Source organism: Fringilla coelebs (genome assembly GCF_963513975.1).
Source record: "Fringilla coelebs genome assembly, chromosome: 1".
Taxonomy (NCBI): domain Eukaryota; kingdom Metazoa; phylum Chordata; class Aves; order Passeriformes; family Fringillidae; genus Fringilla; species Fringilla coelebs.
The window spans coordinates 23,184,752-23,207,322 of record NC_140028.1 but is presented as its reverse complement, the minus strand read 5'-3'; the positions used below and the strand labels follow the sequence as shown (position 1 = coordinate 23,207,322).

General features: G+C 38.5%; 1 protein-coding gene across 1 annotated transcript; it reads left to right on the top strand.

Annotated features, from left to right (window-relative positions):
- Positions 1 to 158: 158 nt before the first annotated feature.
- Positions 159 to 20,894, top strand: POP1 (POP1 homolog, ribonuclease P/MRP subunit; the record flags this gene model as incomplete). The annotated part of the gene is made up of 15 exons (XM_084213371.1): positions 159 to 279; positions 2,720 to 2,899; positions 3,725 to 3,900; positions 6,243 to 6,491; positions 7,026 to 7,113; positions 7,413 to 7,588; positions 8,210 to 8,460; positions 8,592 to 8,685; positions 9,439 to 9,550; positions 10,516 to 10,635; positions 15,641 to 15,756; positions 16,997 to 17,188; positions 18,063 to 18,217; positions 18,926 to 19,267; positions 20,072 to 20,894. The coding sequence occupies 15 exons, from the start codon at positions 159 to 161 to the stop codon at positions 20,733 to 20,735; spliced, it is 3,036 nt and encodes a 1,011-aa protein (XP_084069497.1). The 3' UTR covers positions 20,736 to 20,894.
- Positions 20,895 to 22,571: the final 1,677 nt, after the last annotated feature.

Sequence of the window (22,571 nt, the reverse complement as noted above, 5' to 3'; positions counted from 1 at the left end):
TGCGCAGTGCCGGGGCGTGGGTGTCCACGTGTGGCGGTGGAGGCCGCGCCGCGAGTGAGCGCCGCGTCGGGGCTGGTGCTGGGGGCAGCGGCTGCACCGCCCGCTCAACCTCTCCCCTTCTCTGCCCGCTACGGAGAGGCTCCGCAACCCCGCTAGAGATGTCTGGGGCGCGGGAGAAGAAGCGAGCCAAGAAGATGAGGAACCAGCCTGCCAGCGTCACGCTGCCCGCAGAGGCGGGGCCCTTCGGCGGCAGCGGGAGCAGAGCCTGCCCGACCCCAGGTACGGCTGAGGGAGCCCCGGTGTGAAATCACTCCAAACCCACCCGGACCCGTTCCTGTGTAACCTGCTCTATGTGACCCTCCCTTGGCGGGAGGGTTGGACTGCGTGGTCTCAGAGGCTCTTTCCAACCCAAACTATTCTGTACCCTGTGAATATACCCTTCTCTCTATCATCCCTTCGATTACATAACGAATCCCTACGGTTCCTAGTCGTAAAGTGAATTTGGATGTTATACCAAATCCAGTTTCTCCCTTGCTTTTCCGCCAGACGTGGGAGCTGCGGGAGGGGCTGGTGTAGTCCGCTCTGAGTTTTCCCTCAGGTGTGCGTGCCCGGGCAGTTTGGCTCCTGGGGCTTGTGGCTCCTGTATCTGTGAAGGGTATTGGCAGGAGGCAGCAAAGCATGTCCCTAAAATGGCAGCGTCCTGGGTTATTGCAGGAGCATTTTGTACACAGGTAACCTTTGCAGCTGAAGACTGAAGGATGCAGTCGCCTTGTATGCTAGATGCTCCTTCTGTCTTTGAGGTTTGACCTGCATCCTCTGTGCTTCAATCGGACCTCAATTTCCACTACCACCTTCGCATTTAGATATTTTGTTACCTACATTAGTTCTGGGAAAAACCCCACTTAAAAAAGGACTTGTTACTGTGAGGCCTTCAGAAGTTGACGGATTGCATCTTTGTGATTGAATGAAAAACCCTTGAGCGTCACTTTGTATTTAGGTGACTGAGGAGTTCCTGAGCAGACAGAATGACATAGCAAATTATGCTCAGCTATGTCTGAGGATTTTGGAATGTCATTACAGGAGCACTGCTAGATTAAATACATTTTTCTAACTTTATTTGTAGCAGGGAACTTCTAAGATAACGGGGTTATGTTTTTCTGTTCTGTAAAAAGGCATAGATTTTCATCCACGTGGTATTCTTCTGTAGTGACAGTATCACAGTTTTACAGAGCTATTTTGTAGAAATAGGAAAGCAAAATCCTAAATAGGAGTTACAAAATTATGAATCTATACAGCAGCTAAAATAATTTAAGGGTTTTTTAGTTATTAAGTCAGTGGCTGTTTTGCCAAACAGTCTTCTGTCTTCTGATTACGATTTTTATGTCCTTTATTAAGAGGGTGTGTTTGTGATATGAGTTCATTTGGGCTGTAGGCCTACACTGATTTGCTGTCTGAGACAGCTTCCATCCCTCTTTCCCAGCTATTTCCTTCTCTCCTTCGCCTCAGTGTCTGGACAATGCTGCTCTCAAGCATGTGGAAAACCAGGTCAGGGAATTGTTCCACATAAAAGCTAATTTCTGTTTGTACACCAAATTATTTTTTCCGCAGTATTACTGCAGTTCTGCATGATGTGTGGTTGCAGCAGGCTACAACAGTACAGCTGCTGAACATAAAAACTTCAGTTTCTTGCTTATTTGAAATGGAAAAAGGAGGTTCTTTGCCTCTCTAAGTTCTCATAAATTGAGATGCTGCTGTATGTGAATCTGCTTCTGGCTGGTCTTCATGCCGATGGTAGCGTTTTTGGGACAAAGGGACAGGCTTGTTTAAGAAGATCAACCTGAAAACTGTTTTTTTTTTTAAATCTCTCGCTCCATTTCTATGGACACACAGCTTGATTTTAACTGGAGAAGCTCCCTGAATGCTATGGTCCCTTGTTCTCTTAAGCATTTGACTTGATGTAGTGGATGGGGTGATAGGAATAGCTGTCTGGAGCTTTTTTAGTTGGATTGTCCAGCATTAACTGCCTGAGAACTGTATCTCAGGCAGTTCATGCTGGACAATCCAACATATCTCAAGTTGTAGTAGAAATCCTAACTAAGGCTTAACTGAAAACTGAACATAAAGTATTCTAAACTAATATATAGTATTTGTTAGGCTGAATGTACACTGGTCTTTGAATAAGGACTTCAAGGCCCTCTGAAACTTTAGGTACTTGCTAGGTGCTTAGCACTCCTGAAAGGTATGTCTGTACCTTAGAAAGCTTTGCTATAGGCCTTAGTTATTTAATTTCAGTATGGGTTTAAGTGCTTGTACCAGCGAGTAACTTACTGCACCAACATACATATGTCATGCTTACCTTAATTTATTGCTGTAAAAGAAATATATGTCAGGCAAGAACACATTTGCTTATAGAAAAAAAAAATCAAGGAGCAAATGGAAAAAATAACTTTGCTGTTTTGTTACTAAAACTCTGACAAGACAATAATAAAAATCAAAGTTACTTAATCTACCACAAGTTTGCTTCAGGGCAGTGTAAAATTCTTATTTATTCCTGTAAGAAGGAATGTAGTTCTTCTGATTTCTGGTGGCTTTTTCAGTTACATGTAGTAAATATAATAGGAGTCTGCAATGCAGTTTTATGAGGAAAGACTAACAGAGTTATTGGTTACTCAGGCTAATTTGTGTTTCTCTAATCTCTTTTCATCTCTGAACCTTCCAGGAGATGTTCGTTCTGAGCAGCAGCAGCAGCAGAAATTTTCAAATCAGTCATCTGGGCCTTCTTACAGGAAAGACCAATATTTTTCAAAGGGGCAAAATAGAGGGGAGAGAGGCAGAGGAAGAGGGGGATGGCAAGGAGGACACCAGAGTGTATCAGAGGAGATGCCAAAATACATAACAGGTTTGTATAAGTGAAAAGGTCATAATTTATCTGTCCAGGGCAATTTGCTGGTGATTAAGTTTGCTGTCTTTGTTTTTGTGCAAGAGCAAAAATTAGAACTGATGCTGTGTTCTTCTGTTTTTCCTGATTTTCTCTAAAATACAGAAGTAGTTGTGAACTGGAATTAATGACTTGCTGTTGTTCAGTGGGTCCTTTCTGACTTTGGAGAAGTTACACCTGCTTGTAGTGAGGGAATATGCATTTTGGTTGCTGTTTGCCAGTAAAATGAATACTGACATCTGCTTTAATGTAGCCAGTGAAACTGATTTTGCTCACGATGTAAGTTAAATATAGCTTTTTGTCTAACAGAGTGTTTATTTAGGAGAGCAAATCAGCTTTGCAAAATATGGCAGTGCTGTGATAATAGATACACTTCCATAAGCATGAAATAAGCTCCAGCTCTGGATTTTTTTTTTATTGTTTCAGAACAATCTGTTATATGTTAGTGCTTCCGTTTTTTTCCATGCTAAAGGTTTTTTTCACCTCCCTGAATACTACCTGAAAAGATTGCTATTCTAATTTAACAAAGAAGTATTTAATGCAAATGCAAATTGTTGATTAAATAGCTTTGAGATTCTTTCATGTATAAATATTTGCTTGACCATATCTGTAAACTTCAGGATAAATAAAGAACTGAAATTTCTTCAGTGACAGTGTACAGTACTTACTTTTATGTCAAGAAGATATTGGACTGCTGTCGTAGGAGTAATTCCATAATTTATGCATAGTCTCGTTCTCTGTTTTTTTTGCTGTTTGTCATGCTCTGATGCAGTTCTTTCATTCCAGTGTCTGCCTTTGCTCAAGCTCGTGCTGCTGAGATCAGTGCCATGTTGAAAGCAGTTTCACAGAAGTCTTCCAACTCTCTGGTTTTCCAGACCCTCCCTAGGCACATGCGAAGGCGAGCAATGAGTCACAACGTTAAACGCCTCCCCAGGCGGCTCCAAGAGATGGCCAGGAAAGAGGTATAAGTGTGTTTTACAGCATTTCATGTAGTGGGCACAGCCAAAGCGCAGTGTTCAGCTCTGTAGCTGTTAATGTTCAGACCTGGACTTCTGCCAGACTTCTCTGAGTACCCTAAACTTTGACTGACATTTGGATTGAATGCAGGAACACCTCAGTTTCAGGTGGTAGCTCAAATAGGTCTCACTAACCACTTGGCTTTGTGATTACTGGACATCTTGAAAAGTTATTAGACTAGGTATAAAAGAGTCCACTCTTTTAGAAGAGACGTTGTTCAGGTGGTGCACTGGTTCCAGGTGGTCCAAGAGTCCTCAGTAAGACCTGTCTGCCTTGCACCCCACCACAGCTTTAGGATGTGACTGTGCCAGCCTCAGGCTGGCACAGCTGACACGAGGGTTCGAGTGTTACAGCTCAAACGTGGGGGATACGCTGGGGTTGTTGGCAGGCTGCATGCAGCTTAAGACTTACTAACTGACTAGTCCTAACAGCTCGTGGAACTTGTTTCGTGGCAGTATCTCAGCATTTAGTCAGAATATACCTGTGGGGGTTACTTGTTCCTTACTCCCTGTGGCCATCCTGTATGTTTAAAAAGGAAAATTAAAAATTGGTTCAGCAGGATGTTACTGGGAAATGATCTTCCCAATGTTTGGCATTGATCACTTTATCATCTTTGAGAATGTTTAAAGTGATCAATTGAGTTTGCTTGGTCAATTTTCTGTGTATTAAGGTTGACTGATAAATTTATTGATTGCATTCTTTTTTTTCTTTTGTATTGTCTTTGAGACCTTGCACCTTCCACCCTGAGTTCCTGAAGATGATTGTTCATGGTTCAGAAATCGTTTTGGATACTTCCCTGCCACACACCAATTACATGGTTTTTAGGATGTTTTATTGGATCTTCACAACCTGTATCTCATTTTACTCTTTTAGTTCACATTCTTTTTGCTTTGTCAGACATGACAAGAGATGCAGTTTGGACCTGTTTTCTGGGAACTGGAGGAAGAAGGCATGGGCTCTTTTCCATAGTTATGTGTTATCCTTGTTAAATATAGTTCTCTAATCTTTTTTTGGTTCTTTTGTGTCCTGCTTTTTTAACTCCTTTCATATGACAGCCTAACTTCTGTATACATGCTCACACTCCCTCTCCCATCCCTGTTTCCACTCCATTGGATTTTTGAGATTATTTATTGGCCCTGGTGCAATTGTATTTCTTCTGCTACATTTTCTGTCTTCAGGTCTTTTGGTGTGGCTTATGTGTTTGTGCAGGCTCACGTTTTCTTGCAGCTTATCATCTCTCTGTTACTTGTTTTTGTAAAGGTTCTGCCTATTACTTTTCAGTGTTTGATCTACATCTTCAAAGTTATCTGTTTCAATTCTGCTGCATTTTCTTCATTTGTCTTTATCATGACCATATTCATTGTAACATTTACCTGGACCATCTTTTATCTCTTCAATAAACTTAAAGATGTGTATTTTTCACCTACAATGCCACATTCCTTTTTCTCTAACTGCCTTTCTGAACCAGTCACCTACCATTGATCCAGTGGCTTCTATTTCCTTTTCTGTGATGAATGATGGATCTGATGGGAAGATACTTCCTTTTTTTTTTCCAGTTCTGCTTTGATTTCATGGGTTGCTTTATTGTTTTTAGTGTTCTTGGCCCTGATCTTCTGTCATTTTCTTTCCTTTGCTATTCTTATAACCAGTGGTCTGTTGTCAAGTCTGTTTCTTGGTGAGCTTACAAAGAATATTCTAAGAATCTTTTTGCATGTCTTATAGTCCTATTTCTTTGTACCACTTTTCTTCACAAAAAGAAAAATCAAACACTGATTGAGTCACACTTTCCTCTCTAGTTGTGCATCTATATGTAATAGTTCAGACCTTGATTATCAAGAATTTGTCAGGATATTGCCACACTCCTCTCTTGTCAGCTTCTATGAGTTGTAGAACTGATAGTGTCCTTTCTGTCAGTCTGATAATCTGCACTGCTTCTGTATGAGCTCAAACCTCCAGGCATTTTCCATGTCACATTGATTTGTTAGTGTGAGAAAATATTGATGTGTGGCAAAAACTTCACACAGGAAGTAGCAGCACTTACTGTTCCCTGTAAAGTTTCTGAATTTGTGGGGATTTTGTTTTATATATGTTTTATATAAGTCAAACCTTGATGCACTTCTGTGGATGTGATTTGCATAGAAAATTTCAAAGTTAGTTACCCTCAAGAGTGATCCAACATAGTATAACTTAATGTTAGTGTTTCCTGTATTCTTATATTTCAGCCTTTTTATTTTCAGATTTTTTTTTGTCTTGAGATTTACTGCGATATCTTCTCTTCTAAAAACAGGCAGAGAAAGCTGTACATCAGAAAAAAGAACAGTCAAAGACTAAATGCCGCAAAGCTAGAAGACGCCACATAAATTTGGTAGCAGAGTTTAATCACAGGCAAAGAAAGAATATTTGGCTGGAAACCCATATTTGGCATGCAAAGAGATTTCATATGGTAAAGAAATGGGGATACTGTTTAGGAAACAGCCCTACAGAGAAGAGCTACAGGGCTTGTTACCGAGCCATGACAAAGCAATGCCTTCTTCAGGTACCACATATGCATATTTTGTTTGATATTTTGCCAAGGTGAAGTAATCAACTGCTTAATTATAATGAATATTTCTGTCTCTTTGAAGTACTGTTGGGTCAGCTTTTAATAAGATTGCTGAATATGAAATGAACCATTTTATAACTGTAATTCTGGGTGGCAAGTTTCAGAGGGAATAAGATGAACCTTTAAAGGAGTCTTATGGTAACTATGAAATACTGCATTTTCAGTTTTCTCAAGAGCTAAGAGGTTAACTGAATCCTTATATCATCTACCTGAGCAGCTATTGAGGAGAGAGAATTTTTTCTTTGTCCTTTTTGATCTGTTGGTTTGAGAGACCCTCAAATGAGAAATGCCTCACCACTTTCCTACAGCTATTAATTTTAAGTTAAAAAGAAACTCATTTCACTTTGGCAAATTTTAGAGAATGAAAAATTTCTACTTAAGTGTAAATTGTGAGGCCCTGTCTGATCCTTTCTTAACAGGCTCATTTTAAAGCGTTATCCTCACTTTGACAGTATCATATTGTTTCAGGACTTATCATATTATTGTTGCCTGGAGTTGAAGGGTAAAGAGAATGAGCTTCTGAAGCAACTTGCTCGAATATGTAGCATTGATACAGGTAAAATTTACATAGTTCAAAATAAAGATTCTGAATAGACTAAAGGATGACACATCCTTTTCCTTTTTTAGTAATGTATCAGTAGTAGTTACTCAATAGCAGTAACAGAGTTGATACTGATTTTGAGTGAAAAATGTAATTAAGATGTCATAGTAGGACTAGACATTTTTATTTCAGTGGCTTGTTAATAAGTAATTATGGTACAACATTAGCCGCTCAGCAGCCAGACTGAATTTCAATTTTACTTGTTTATTAAATAACATATTATTTTGTTTTTCAGTAAGTATCCTCTTTTTTAGGACTGACATTTCAAGAGGCTTCTTGTCTGTCTGGAAGATTTGAAGGTTCCCTGAATCTTTACCAAGCAGATCGCTATCCTGAGGGTATGCTTGGTCCTGTTACATTTATTTGGAAGCCCAGGGATGGGTCTGAAAACAGACAGCTGTGGATCTGGGTGCATCCAGCTCTAAAGCAGGTATATTTCATGTAGAGTTGAACTATTCTTTCTTTATGTATTGTGCATTATTAATGCTAAAGAGGTCATCTGAAAAGTATGGATGAACTGGGTATAATACATGGCTTCAGGAACTAAAACAATACTCTAACAATATTTGTCTTGTTTTTTCACTTGTTTTTATAAAGCTTATACAGAAAGTGTGTGCTGCTGAGGTGTTCAGTGTTTGAGCTTCTGAAAGCATTTTTAGTGTCACTTGTTTCAGGATTTATGTGCAATATGATGTTGCTTGATTTACATCCCTTCTGCTGGCACCCCGAGCAGGCTAAGTTCAGTATCATCATGGATAATTATATTCTGATACTTGGCTATCAGCTTTAATAAAAACCAAAAATTAAAAAAGCAAAATGTTGTGCACAGGCAATTTTTCCTTACGTAAATTTTCAAGAGAACAAATTCTTAGAAACTTTCAATATTACTTTCAGCTTTTTTTAGCAAGCCCTTGACTTCAGCAGAATTAAATTTTATTCCTTGAAATCCATATAGGAAAATTATACCTAAGTATATTTTCATATAGGAAAGTATACTTAAGGTTTGCAGTGTACTGCATATCATCCTAATCCAAACTTCATTTTTCTTAAGGACATACTGAGGGAGTTAAAGGCAATTTTTCAGTGTTCAGAGCCTGAAGAAATGTGTATTTCTGAGTCTGTTACAACATCAGTTCAAGAGGAAAAACAAGTGGAAGTTGTTACGAGCCTTGGCAATAAAAGAAAGAAGGAGGATAAAGAAGGAGAAAAGGCTGTGCCAGTGAAAAAAATAATTGGTGATGGCACTAGAGATCCGTTCCAGTCCTACTCTTGGATCTCACGGACTACTGGCATTGCAATCAGGTTTGTTCACAGTAGAGTCAGAAGCTGTGGCCCATAACCACATAACATAGCTGCATTTCTGGCTTAACAGTACTGGGGAAAGTAATGTGTATTGTACAATTGTATATCCACCTGAAACTTTCCTGTTTCAGTGACAGAAGCATGGAGATTCTCAGATACCGGCTGATCGGCCCCTTGTCACACTCCATCCTTACAGACACCCTGAAGGCAGCTTCTGTCCAAACAGTAAGGAAACAGACTTTGCATGTTAGTGTAATTTTGGTAATGTTCTTAGAATGTGTAAGCTTGTTTTTTGCTAGAAAGACCTATAAATTATGTAGCTTTCCTTTTCGTAAAGGCTAACCTGTGTATTACCCTGGTGAGCCTCTTGACTAATTCTGATCTCAGGAAGAACTCCCACCTGGATTTAAAGTGGGAGTAGGAAGAAAATAAAAACAGTGGTGCTGAGCAGGCTGTGTAGTTTCTGCTGAAAGAATAATTCCAGAATAATTAATTTTCTTTTTGACAAACTACACATCCTGTTTCTCAAGCAATGAACTAGAGCACCTAGAACTAGGGGGCAAGACATGTAAGGTACAGAAAACTTGCGTGTTTTCAATCAAATATGGAGTTTCTCCAGGATTTAGGTGTTTCATCCACTTCTTGGCATATAGCATCACTGTGGTTTTAATGGGTTTTTTTTGTCTCTTGAAGCAAACATGATGAGGTCATGAAATCTCTGGCTTTCTGTAAGAAATAATTAATGACAGAATTAGGAAGTATTGTGGATTGTTTTATTTATTTTTGTAACACATGGTACAGCTTATTAGAGATTATTGTAAAGTATAGGACTATGCATCATCAAGAAAAAATTCGTTTGGTTTAAAACTTGAAGAGGAGGAAAATGACTATGGTGGTTAAGGCAAACTGAGACTGAATTCATACTGATAGAAAATAATGAATAACCATTTGAGTTTAATTAGATATGTTGTTTTCCAGGAAATGGCAGATTCAGAAACAGAACTGAATAACTGGTGGGTAGAAAACTGCAAGGACTCTGAAAAAGTATCTCTTCATCTATGTCAAAGTGCTATCTTTGAGCTATTGGAAGGTATTTGGGCATGTGGGTGCTATTGGTGGAAGAAGGGGAAATTTAAAATCTAGTGGTCAAAATTGGCATGCTAATAAAGTTGACTTCATTTTGTACATGCTTATTTATTGCATGGTGAAGATAGTGATGCCTTTGAGAATGTGCTTAGGTACTTGCCAGGGCATGGCAAAGAATTGAAAATGTTACGTTGGGCATATTTAAGGGAATTTAAATCCTCTGTGTAGTTCAAACTCTTATTAGAGAAACTGAGTCTTGTTTGTTATCTTTGTGAACTTAGACTTGGGATTGCTGATGGGATATACAGTCTGATGTATACTCTCATTCTCTCTCACCATACACTTCAAATTAAGACAATAAGTTGTACAATACATCCACAGATAAAATGGTAGCCTCCAGTCCAAAGTGAAAGTATCATACTTTGTTTATATATGTTCATTTCTAAATTAACAGTTGTGTATTTGGCTGAATTGTAAAGTATCATAAAGTTAACAATATTTTGTCAATTTCTAGCACTGAAGCAGGTAAGGCACTTTGGTAGATCTTGCACTGTGCTCAAGCTGTCTATCCAATGTGAGGCAGTTAAGCAGAGATGAAGTAAAACTTTCACAAAACACTTTTAAATTTCCTTTCTCTTGAAGACAGGTGTTAAGCAAAGGTTGGTTGTTCTTTGAAATTTGTCAAATGCAAAGGATGAATTGAGTCTGTGACAGTGACTTCATATCTATGCTAAATGTAAATGTAATTGCAAACCAAGCGTTGCACTGCTCTTGTTGACTTTTTTGTTATTGAACATTTAATAAGCATTGGTGAGTTTTCAAAACATGTTAAATAGAGTATTCTGAATTGCTTCACTGGCTTACAGTGGTGTCACATGACTGCAGGCAAAAATGCACAAAATACTAGTGCAGAAAAAGATCACAACTTAATTGGTGGCTTCATGGCAATGTTCATCTGTGTTTTTAAAGGGATGAGCTCACCATCAGATATGCCACCAGGTACAATACTTGGCCTCACTGTTGGAGATCCTCGAGTCAATTTGCCAAAAAAGAAGACAAAAGCCATGCCAGACTTTGAAAAATACCAAGGTGAAATCCCTTGTCTATATTATATGAAGAGATTTAGTTTCTCTCTATGCTGTTATTTTCATTTACTGTCATCTTCTATGGATTGTCTCTTGCTCTTTTCCTCTAGGTTTTGGTTCAAAATATTTCCCATTTCCAGAGCCCCTGGCAGAAGAGAAACAGCTTGAAAGTTGCATAGGTTTTAGAACAGCAGTTGTGAGGGAGGGACATGCACCAAAGCTGGTCTTGTGCTCAATGGAAGCCTCTGTCTGACCATACAGATGATCCAGGTTCGAATCCTGGCAAGGCCAACCAGGTGCTAAAAGCTCCATAGTAAGTTTCTGTTTGGTGTTTAGTCTTCCTGTTCCTTTCTCCAAGAAGATTTCTGCTATTTCTGGTTTATAGGCCCACAATGTTGAAAGTTGCAATTCCACTGCAAAAAAGTTACTACTTTTGCAGGATTAGTATTTCAGATGGCCAAGGTGCTGGTTATGATAGAAAATGAAAGATGCAAGCATGACTTCTGAAATTTTCATTTCAGTGCTGACTTACACAATGTTTCAGTGCAAAATTCAAATTCATATGGATGTGAATGTTCTCTAAAAATGGGCAAAAGTATGCACAGGATATAGTGGGGTTTGTGTACAGTGTAGGCATACCCAATTAGGTTGACTGGACACAGGCTGTCTCACCTGATAGGAGAAACATGATACCCAGCTAGCAAGCTGTCGCAAATAGGACAAATTGAAAGTTCCAGAGACTTCAAAATACTGAATTTCCTTAGTGGTCTATTTGTAAGACACTAGAATAGTATAGTCTTACATATCACTTAAGTCAGGTAGAACACCTATTTCAGTTACTTTTAGCTCTGCAAAATTCTGCTCTTTTCATTTTCTTACATATTGTACCCTCTGTATCTAGAGCAGTCTTTCTGTTAATTAGTTCTGCTCAGCTAACTTTCTCATCATTAGTGTTCCTGTTGGAAATGCTGCAGCATACATGACCTTTGGTTCCTTCCTGCTGAGAAGGTGAGATATGTAGCACTTGCTTACAGGTACTGGTTTGAGCTGCTAGAAGAGTTAGCAGCTACAGAAAGTAATTTGGTGTCTTCCATTCTGCTTGTCATGTCTGTGAGGCTGTGTTCAAGAAGGCAAGATCAACAGAAGGCATTTAGGTATTTTAAATGTCTCATAGTAGTTTATCTTCCACTGTTGGAGCTGGTTTTCCCTCAGGAAGGATGGCCATGGTAAAGAGGTAGTGGTATAAGAAAGGGAATCAAGAGCACCTCTCTGTTTTTTCCTTTGGCTGGGTAGAAATGTCCAGCTCTTTCTACCTGGGGTTATGCTTCACTTGCAAAATATCTTCCGTACCACAAATACTCAGAAAACCTGGTGTTGCTTTTTTTGTTTTTTTCTGAACTTTTTTTTTTTTTTGTCTTGCTCTTAAAACTGCTTCTGTCCTCTCTGACTTTTACTTAGGAGGAGGAGGTCCTTGTTCAGCTAGCAAGGAAAGATAAATGGCGTAATACCTTCTAATTTAGGTTCTGCTGTTACACGCAGCTGAAAAAGTTGAGTAGGCAGAAGGATGAAAGAAGATAGACAAGACCACTGTCTTCAGTAGAACTTGCCCCAAAAAAAGACTTCTCTAAGATCTGTAATTCCATTTCAGTGCTATTAATTACCTCCTTCTGAAAAAAAAAAAAATCATTTTATGAGCTTTAGAATTACATAAACTTTCTGAGCCTTGATTGTGTTGTGAGCTTACTCAGATATAATAATATTGTGAGCTACCTTCTATTAAAAATGTTAATAGTAATTTTTTTGTCTTAATCACATCTTGTTTATTGAGCAATAAAAGGGAACCATTGGTGTATTCCACACTTTTTCCCACTTTTTTGCTTCTTGAACATTCAAGTACTATTAGGATTAATATTAGTAAGATTGAAATAGCACTGTATACATTAGCATATGGGTTTCATATGTATTTTAGTCTCTCTTGTTCTTCAGTATTGTATAAAAGCCAACTGATTTTCTTAGATAAACTTAACTAATTTAAAGATGCATTTTTTTGTCAAAGGAGTGAATAGTTTAGGTAAGTTATGGCCATTGCCTTTGCTTAGGGATTGTCATACATGTAGTCTGTGGAATGATACACATCTGTTCTTACTGCTTTTTTTTCCAAAATGCTGTTCTGAGATATGCCTGTGTAGTTTTTCCCTGTCAGTAACACACTAACAAATCAAATGTAATTTCAGTCTTTCCAAGTTACTTTATCTCTTCAGTGCATACGTATGTGTGCAAGCTGTGTGTTATGAACATAACTGATCAGATTTAATTCAAATCAACTGTCATTACTTCTCCAGGCTGGAGTCAAGACTCCCAGTAAGCACATGACTGCACATTAGTACTGTTCCTTTCTCCAATTTAAAGTACGCTTCTGACATTTTTAATATATTGTTACTGTTTTGTATGGAGAAAACAAATTCTCCTGCCTTAAAAAACACTCAGCATGGAGTATGGTGAAACGTCTACATAATCAGTGAGTGAGATGCATAGAAGGAGAATACACCATGAAAGATATGTGAACTAAAGTTCCTTCTGTAGACACAGAGCCCGGGTCCATGCCTGTAAATGCACCTCTTGCAGAGCTGTAAGTATCCGTCCCCAGCTGTCCTGATACCCACCCTCCCTGCAGACACAGGGCTCTCAGACTGCTCCCGGGCTGTGTTTCTCTTTTTCACTTTTTTTTTTTTTTGTGTAAGGGAGGAAGGAAAATTTTCAAATAGAACTCTTAGGCCTGTCTTCTAAGACAGATAATCAGCTGTGCAAATCAGATCAATAGCTTGAAATGGAACAAAGCCTTCTTCTGCCTGCCTGTATTGTCTAAACACCATCTATTGACACCAGCAGAAGTAGCTTGTTGATGAGCTTCATGTGCTTAATAGTGCAACTTCCTATTTCCTGTACTAGCCCTAGCATCTTACTTTCACTATTACCAGCAACTTATTCATTAGTAAGGTTATTTCCCCAGAAATCTTAAAATACAGACTGAAGAAAACAGGAGAAAGGTAAGAAGAACTGGTGTGAGGATTTGGGATTATGATTTGAATTATAGTATGCTTAGTAGAAAGAATAAATTCTCCAGGTTCAGCAAGGATCAAAGAGAAGGAATATACCAAGTTAGAGAAGGATATTTTAGGCTAATAAGGAGGATATTAGATGAGTGGTGGTGATGAAAAGAGACTGACTTAAAAGGTCTTTCTTCAGTGGGGAAACAAATATTCATGCCATTGTAGAATTGCAAAGAACTCTGAGAATAGGACAAGGATAGGCTGCCTGAACTGTAGTAATAGAAAGAAATGTTAAAAAAAGCAAAGAAATTTGCAGTGAATAATTTGCAGTTGAAGGAACTAGAACATGTTTAAGTAATTTAACATAAAGAGATTGTGTTCACAAGTGCTTTCTGTACAGAAGATGGAAAAATACTTGCCTTACCTTATGCTTGTAAATATGTGCCCTTCCCCCTTGGTTATCTGTAAGAATCAGGAAGGCATTCCCTAGCACCACATACAGTTTTGTTGCTCTTTTCCTTCTTTTGAGGCATTAATACTTGCTTTCTCTCCAGACAGAATGTGTTTTGCCTGTAGGAGTGTTGAGCTCTCTTAGGTTCCTGCTCAGTTTACTGTTCTTAATTCTTGGTCAGAGAAGGAATTCTTCTGCTTAATTGGCAAGGATTCCCTTTGTAGTTTTATTGTTCTTAATTTGAAGGAATGGCACTATAATCTGATAATTTATTTTGCATTTCTTTTCCTCAGATAAATCTAGCTCATTAGCAAGAATGCATGGCAAGTATCAGTAGCATCACCAAATTGTCACAAGTGCTGCAGTAGTTAGTATTTCTTGCAAAGGATTTTGCAACTTTTTGTAACGGGTGCATCTTAAAGACTATGGATTTTAAATGAATAATTATTGCAAATATGTCTGGCAGTACCTATTGCTAGGTACTGTTAGTACCACTGAATAATCCAAATCTTCTGTCTGAAACTTTGTCTACATTACCTGGAAAAATTAGCAGAACCTTTTTTAAAGACACTTTAATAATTTTAAAAAACAAAACAAACCCTGACATTCTGCATATTAAAGGAACGTGTTAAGTTCCTTTAATGTGTAGCACTTTGTGGATGATGAAATGAGGAGCAATCCCTCTTAAGTTTTTAATCACAGAACTATTAATAGGTTCATTGTATTGTTTCTTGGTAAGAATTACTTTACTTAAATGGATGAACATTCACTGTGTACTGTACTGTACATTGAAGGCTGTTAATCCTTAGATCACTAAAGGTAGGTACACATTTTCTTTGCTTTCCTTAGACTGTAAAACTGAAGAAGAGATAGGTTATTTAAACTTCAGCAATCCATTTTGAAGCTGCAGGTGTTGTTTTTCTTCAGTAATGTACACAATTGTTGATTTGTGCAGACATAAGGATAGACCCTTTGTTGAAGCACACAGCCTGAAAGGATCCTGAGCTGGAAACTAATACTAAATAAGTGTTGCAGGCTAAGCATGGCCATACAAATGTTTCCTGTATGTACATTTCTCAAAGGTAACTCTTGTTTCTCTTACAAGTTTACTTAGGCAGACTTATTTCAGGCTTTATAATGTTGCTCTTTCTGATTTTTACCAAATCTGTTGAGCTTCACACTCTGCCAGAAAGGCCAGATTCCAGAATATCAAAGGTGGTATGTAAATATCTAGTTTACATTGCCAACAGTCATGTCTTTTATTAAGAAGAAATGCTGGTGAGAAAATACCAGGTTAGTCTTTCTAACACTGTCAGTTGATTTCATATTTTGTGTTTGGAAAAACATGTGATGGTAAGATGTGCCAGAAGCAGTGATGCTTGTCAAGCTTTTAATAGGCTTTACTTGGTTGTCTTCTCATTATGTTTATGATATGGAGGCTTTGGTAATTTGGTACTTAAACCACAAAAACGGTTTGAATTTTTTTTAAAGGTTCTTTTCCTTTGTAGATAATGATAAAGTTAGGCAGCTGTACCTGAAGGGTGTACCTGCGGACTGTGCTCACAGCTTTATCTGGGACCATGACATCTGTAAGAGCGTCACTGAAAATAAAATCTCAGAGCAGGTAACTAAGTAGGTGGATTGCCATTGAGGAAATGGTTCATGGAGTCCATAGTAGGACACGCTTGAAATTTGTATAAATCTAAGATTAATCAATAGCTTCCTTAATGTCATACTATCCAGCTGCTGCCATGAAGTGGTTTTTTTGTAGCCTTTGCATAATGTTCTTGCACAGCCATTGACCGGGGGTTCAATTAAAAGAAAGCTTTATTGGATTGCCTGCAGGACAGTAGTTGTAGGTTTATATAACAGAAAACTTTGGACACCTTGACTTGCAGGAAAGAGTGACACAGGAAGGCTCTGGCCTTTTGCTGTAGTCAGGATGATTCTTCTGAGTGAAAGAACTGTGGAAGCTGAAAGGAAAGAAATCCTGTGTTTCTGAACTGTAGCACACTGTGCTGTGGCTGTGCTGGGCAATAACTTGTGATTTGTAGAGGACTTCAAGTTTGCTATTGTGGGTTTGAAATCTCCTATCTTGACATTTTCATTGACAATGGAGGGCAGCCCATAAAGTGCACGCATAAAAAGGTGATTTAGTCCCAAGAGGTAATAAACTTTTGGCACCATTGTAATCAGAAAGAGAAAATATTATGTATAGCAAAATCTTCTTTTCAAATATTCTTTCTGAAATTTAATTTTGTGCTGACATAGTATAAAAAAACAGAATTCTTAAAAATATTACACTAGCACATGACAGTTACCAGAACAATCTTTTTATATATGACAGTGTTTTTTATTCTGTGATGAAATTGAATGTTTACCTGATAAAACACAGGGAGTCTGATGGTCTGTTTCTTCATAAATGTATTTTTAATGTGGTACAATGGAATGTAACAACTGGTGATTGACAAAACCTTGGTGCCAGCATGCTTTATGTGAAACTGTTTGACCAAATCTTCTCCTCTCCTTGGATATAGACTGAAAGCACCTGTTCAATCTGGTCTTGTGCCTAAATCTATAAATACAAAGTTGCAGAACTTGATTTTTCTCCTTCATGTATGTTGTGCCTTGTACATGCTCTTTATGAAGGATTGTGGAAGTTAGAAAGGGAGAAAAAGGGTGCTTAATAACACTTTTCCTAAATAGTTTTTCAGGCCTTGATGAAATTCTGTTCAAATATGTAGTGTATTGCTACTGTATTTTTCCTAGCTGTAAGCTCACCTTTTCTCTGTATCTTGGAAGGGTATCTGGAAGAGGGAAGAAGAATGGTTATTAACTTATGGGAAATATCTCCTCCTTCTCAGGATTTAAACCATATGAGAGCTCAGTTACTGGTACCTGGATCACACCTTGATTTGGGTCCTTGTGAGTCTAAGATTCCCATACTGTTGGTGCAGCAGCCAGGGAAAATGGCTGGAGAAGATCGACGAGGATGGGGGAGTGGCTGGGATATCTGTCTCCCAAAGGGCTGGGGCATGGCTTTCTGGATTCCTTTTGTAAGTAACTGATGGTAAATTGCAAGTAAATTTGATAATTTATATCATTTAGTTTAAATTAATTGATTTTAGAGAGTGTACTTCACATTGTATAACCAATTCCCAATTACAAGATCAAAATTTCACTTTTAAAAACAGCACACGAACTGGTTCATGACAGAAGCTTGGTCTTGAAACTTAAACAATAGCTTTCCATGCCTTCTGTTGGAAGACAGCTGTGCCCGCATACAACTATGTCCACATGGCAGTCTAGAAGCAGCAAATCAATGGGGAATCAGGAGAGAAAGCTGAAGCTGTACCTCTCTGTGTTTCTACAAGCATATGCCTCTAAAGAGAAATAATTTGGTGCCTGCTGCTAATCAATTTCCAGCTTGGCTATCTGCATCTCTGTCGCCAAGGTTGCTTCTGATTTAGGAGAGAGCTTAACACAAAGTTTTCGTTAATCTTGAATACTCCTTTGGTGCTGTTTGAAGCATCCTGCTTTGAGTGTTTAGGTGGCAGTTTTTATATCTTTCTGCAGTTAGAATTATGCTTTTGAATATTCAGGGGATTTAGTTGCAGTGATACTTATTGTATGGTTAAAATACATGGGGCAGTGGTTGTCAAAGTAGTACAACATTCCTGACAATGTCCAAGATCAGAACCTGTGAAATTCTCTTCAGTTTTGTAGAATTAAATTTAAAGCATGACTACCTATTTTGCTGAAATTAGCATCTAGAACTGTAGAAACCATGCTTAAGTTTATTTTTTAAAGCTTAAGTGTTAGACTTTCAGTTTTCTAAGGAAATACCTTTTGAGCATTAATGTTTTGTTTCAGCTAGGAACCCGGAATTGGTTCAAACATTGCTTTTTGGGCGTTTGATTTTTATAACAGATATATCGAGGTGTACGAGTCGGTGGCTTGCAAGAGGCATTAAAGCATTCTGAATACCAAAGAACGCCTCACACTCCTAATGATTTCCCAGACTGCCAGGCAGGAATGCAGTTTGCCAAAGAATTGGAAACCAGTCTTCTTGAAAAATTCAAACGGTAACATTAATTTAAAAATTGATGGTAAGAATGACAAAAATAAATACTGCTTAAAATATTCCCTTAATTATTAGTTGTTGTATTCATTTAGATTTGGACTTTTTGAGATCTTTCACCAGTGTTTTAGGAATCCTAGATATATTTAACTCTGCTAAACAGAGCGTATAAATTAAACTCTTCTATTCCCAGAGACGTGCTCAGTTATAGAGCTGTAACAAGGCTGCATAGCAATAAAATAAACAAAACTATTTTGAGATCCCTAAGCAGCAAATGGGGGAGGAGGTAAGAGAATGCAAAGGAGTATGTCCAAGTATGTACCAAGTGTTAAAGAATAAAATAAATTAAGAGGTACACTTTGGTATCTAATTTTAAATATCAGGCATTCTGAAGATTGCATTCATTTTTACTGCAACAAAGAGAACTCTTAACCATGAGTTTGGAGTAGCTGGAAATGTCCTCTGCACCAACTGGTGTTGGTTCTTCTTCCAGATAGGAGGAGAAAATAGAAGTTCAGAGGAAAAGGTGGTGGTGTGAATTCCAGCAGGTAGATGTTTTTAGCATGGATGAAAATATATAATTGACAGAAACACGACTGTAGTTTTTAAATTGTTGTTCAATGAGGTTAGAAAGTTAATTGTGCATTCGCTTTCTATTTTAAATACTTGATTTTGAAAATATTCTTACCTACTTATTTGATTTATCATTTAGACGTCCACCTGCAAAAAGGGCAAATTATGTCAAGCTGGGCACTCTGTCTCCTTTCATCTGTCCTTGGGGGCAGCTGACCAAGAACTGGGAAGGAAGAATGAAAGCGTCAGGAGGATTTTTATGTCCTTCTTCCTCACACCCTGACTGCTGCACAACTGAAGGGCAGACCCTTTGTGACCCCAAAGCAGAAGCAGTCAGAGAAGCTTCCCCTGAGAATGGTGAGGCAGAGGAGACCATGGAAATAACAAGTGCTGAAGGTGCCCTAAAGACAGAGGATCTTACAAGCATGCAAGATTTTGGTGAGAGAGATGAAACTAAGACAAGTGACTTTATTGTTCTCAGGTATGACAAAATTATACACACGTTTATTTCTTTATTGGTATTGAATTGGGGAAAGGAAGAGCTCAGCCTTGATTATTAAGATGAGAGAATTATTTCCTCCAAATACAGTGAGATTAAATAGTTTTGTCACAAATCAGAATCTGCTGTTGAGTGGAAATCCTTCTGCTTTTCTCCAGCAAACTCGATGACTACGTAAAGAGAACTCCTTAAATTATCTTGAATTTAACACTCTGGAGTTTACTGTGTTTTTAGAGTTGGCATATTCCGTCTGCTTCCAGGTCGATGGAGCTTTTAGAGGCTTATATTTGTGACTTTAGGACTATTGCTGTGAAAATCATCTTGCATTCTCTTCCCTAATACATCACCACAGGTGGTTCTTGCACTCCTTACAAGGTCTCCAGAAAACAGAGAATCCCCCGCATTCCAGTGCAACACTTGAGGGCAGCAACAGTATTGGAAAGTGCCTGAGCGCAGGTCTTTCATTTTTGTGTGGTTACCAGGGGAAGAAAACACTGAAAGTTCTGGACTGCATTAGTGTCACTGAAGATTTTAGAGTGTTTGTGGTTTTGACAAGCTTGGGGGGTTTTAACAAGTAATGTCTCCTTCCTTCTGAAGACAACGCATGAGTAACACTCACCAATGTTCTTTTTAGGCTAAGAGTGATACAATTACCAGCTTGGAAGGTTACAGAAAGCCCCAGGGCTTTTTTTAAGTGTGCCCCTGCAGATATGTGGGGTCCTGGATTTCTGTTAAACTGCTTGTTAATAACGATCTGTGATGTTTGTTTTTGAAAATTTTTAATAGGAGTGAGAAACTACTAATGCAGCTATCAGCCTGGTGTTACCCCACTGCTGGGAAAGATCGGCGGATCCGCCTTATTTCTCGGCTGGGACAGAAGGAAATGACTGAAGATGTTTTTTTGCCAATTTTGATGAGCTACCCAAGGGCTCTCGTCTGGGTCAATTTGTCACTCTTGAGAAAGGGGAACCCTGAATTACATGCCATGATTTGCATCCCAACAGAAGATGACTTGCTACATCTGAGCAAAGACAAACTCTTCTGTGGTCCACAAGAACCCAGGCATCGTGACATATTCAAGGACAAGGTACAGAAGCAAAAAGAGGAGAAGAGGAAGAAGAAGAAAAAGGTTAATGTGAAGTCTCTAGAGAGTGACCCTGCAGGCATTCCAGATGAAGAAGCAACTGAGGACCATGAAGATCTAATTCTCGGTCTTTGGTCAGATGCTCTCCCAGATGTTACTTCCCACTGCTCCAGGACTGTCTTGGGGTATGTCACTCGAGGGGATTTTTCATTGGCTGTAGGCTGTGGAGAAGCACTGGGTTTTGTTAGCTTGACTGGGTTAATTTATATGTTACACAACCAGCCAGCAGATAAGAAAGGGCTTGTTTTGTTAAGGACTCCAGCATCTTTACAGTATAGGTTTGCAAGACTTAATATTGAGGTTTAAGCATCATTGCAGTGCAGTAGAATGCCAAAAATACCAAAGAATTCTGTTTTGTATTCTGTGGCCTTTCTGATTTGTCTCAGATTTGAGGTTATTCTGAGCCCAAACAGCTCTAAGATTATGAAGTAATTAAAAAGCTTTTCAGCCTTATTAAAAAAAATAACTAATGCCTAAAGAGACTAGAGTTACTTTTGATGTCTGCATTGCTAAGGATTTCTAACAGATCATTATCTTGATCTTCTTTGTCTTTAAAGAAGCATCTTCTTCATTTTTTCTCCTCAAAGCAGTGGATGCTATAACAATATACAGGAAATCATCATGTTAATTTTAGAAGTCTTTGCTCAGATGGACTGTAAATTTACAGTGCACTTTCACATGTAACTGCATGCAGTCTGATCCAGTGTATATAGCAAGTGGCTTTTCTGATTCCTTGTATCTGAGTAGGTGTGGATGCAGTGCAACAGAGCTATGTAGAGAAGCCTGAATGCTTAAATGAAATACAAATAAAGTATAGACCAGCTATGTCATTCTGAATTATAGCAACTGGAGCTTATGAACTGGAAAGCATATCAGTCTGTCTCCCTGGTCTGAAAGGTAATAAGCCTTTCAGATGCAAATTGCTACTGAATGCCACAATGGGTCAGTACATATTTTCTGTTAATAATAGGGGATATTTTTGTTCCTCAAAGCATGAATTTAGTTTTGTATGGAATGTGCTAGAATTGAAGGTTTCTTCATGTTACAGTACGGTTCATGAATATTGTTCAAACAATCATAAAACTTGTAAAATATGCTGGGGGGTAAAGGGAGAAAGGTGTTTGATTTGCCTAGGGTAGTGTGGGTAGGTTGTTTGTGTTTGGTATTTTGTTGTTTGTTTGTTTGTTTTTATGCTAGCCTTAAGCATCTAGCTATTCCTGAGTTAAGGACTTGAAAAGGAATTTACAGTAATACTGTAAATTTAGTTGTAGTTTAGTAGCAGCATGATACAAATATATTGTCAGTTGGTAAAATTATCCTGAAGTGATCATGTACAAATAAAAATATAATGTATTCTGGAGTTAATAGTTACTAAGTTTGATTCTTAGAGAAATTAAATATGGATTAGTTAATGACTTTTTCTTTCTAAATGTCAACGTTCAACTTAATTTCCTCTTTCACAGTTTTGTCTGAAAGTCTTAGGCGAATTTATTAATGTTGGCTGGAGTTGTTGGAGGTAAGATTTAGTGTGCCTTACCCCCAAAATTATTAAAATGTAGGACCATTTAAATATGGCACACACACGGGGAAGGAGGAAGAACATCTGATTGCAAGGGAAGTATTGGAAGCGGGGCTGGATTTTGTTTTTAAAGTCTTCAGAAGATGGATTGTAGAATGTGCACCAGCAATGGGAGTTGTGGTGGCACGCGGGAAAGAAAGATGCAGTTTCCAGCACAGCTTGGATTACAGCTCCCTGAGAAATCATGCTCAATGGCTCCTCACTGCTCACCTTTGATGCACCTGATAAAGCAATCATGGTCCCAGAAAGGTCCTGGGAAGCATCTGCAGGAAAGCCAGCAGATGGCCCCAGAGGAAAGAGCTTGGTTCTGGCAGGGCTGAGATTCACACGCTCCTGGCGTGTGACTCTGAGTGCTGCAGCCTGTAGGTATGTGTGAATAAGGAGCCCCTTAAACTTTACAGCCTGGCTGCTCTGATCAAGTTCTCTCATGGTAATAATCCTGGATTTAATGAACCTTTTGAATTGTAAGCCCGATTGAAATATTTCTAGGATCACAGTTTCCAGAGCTGTGCTTCACGGGAAGAAAGGAGGGGAGGTGATGTTTATATGATTTTTTCCCTCAT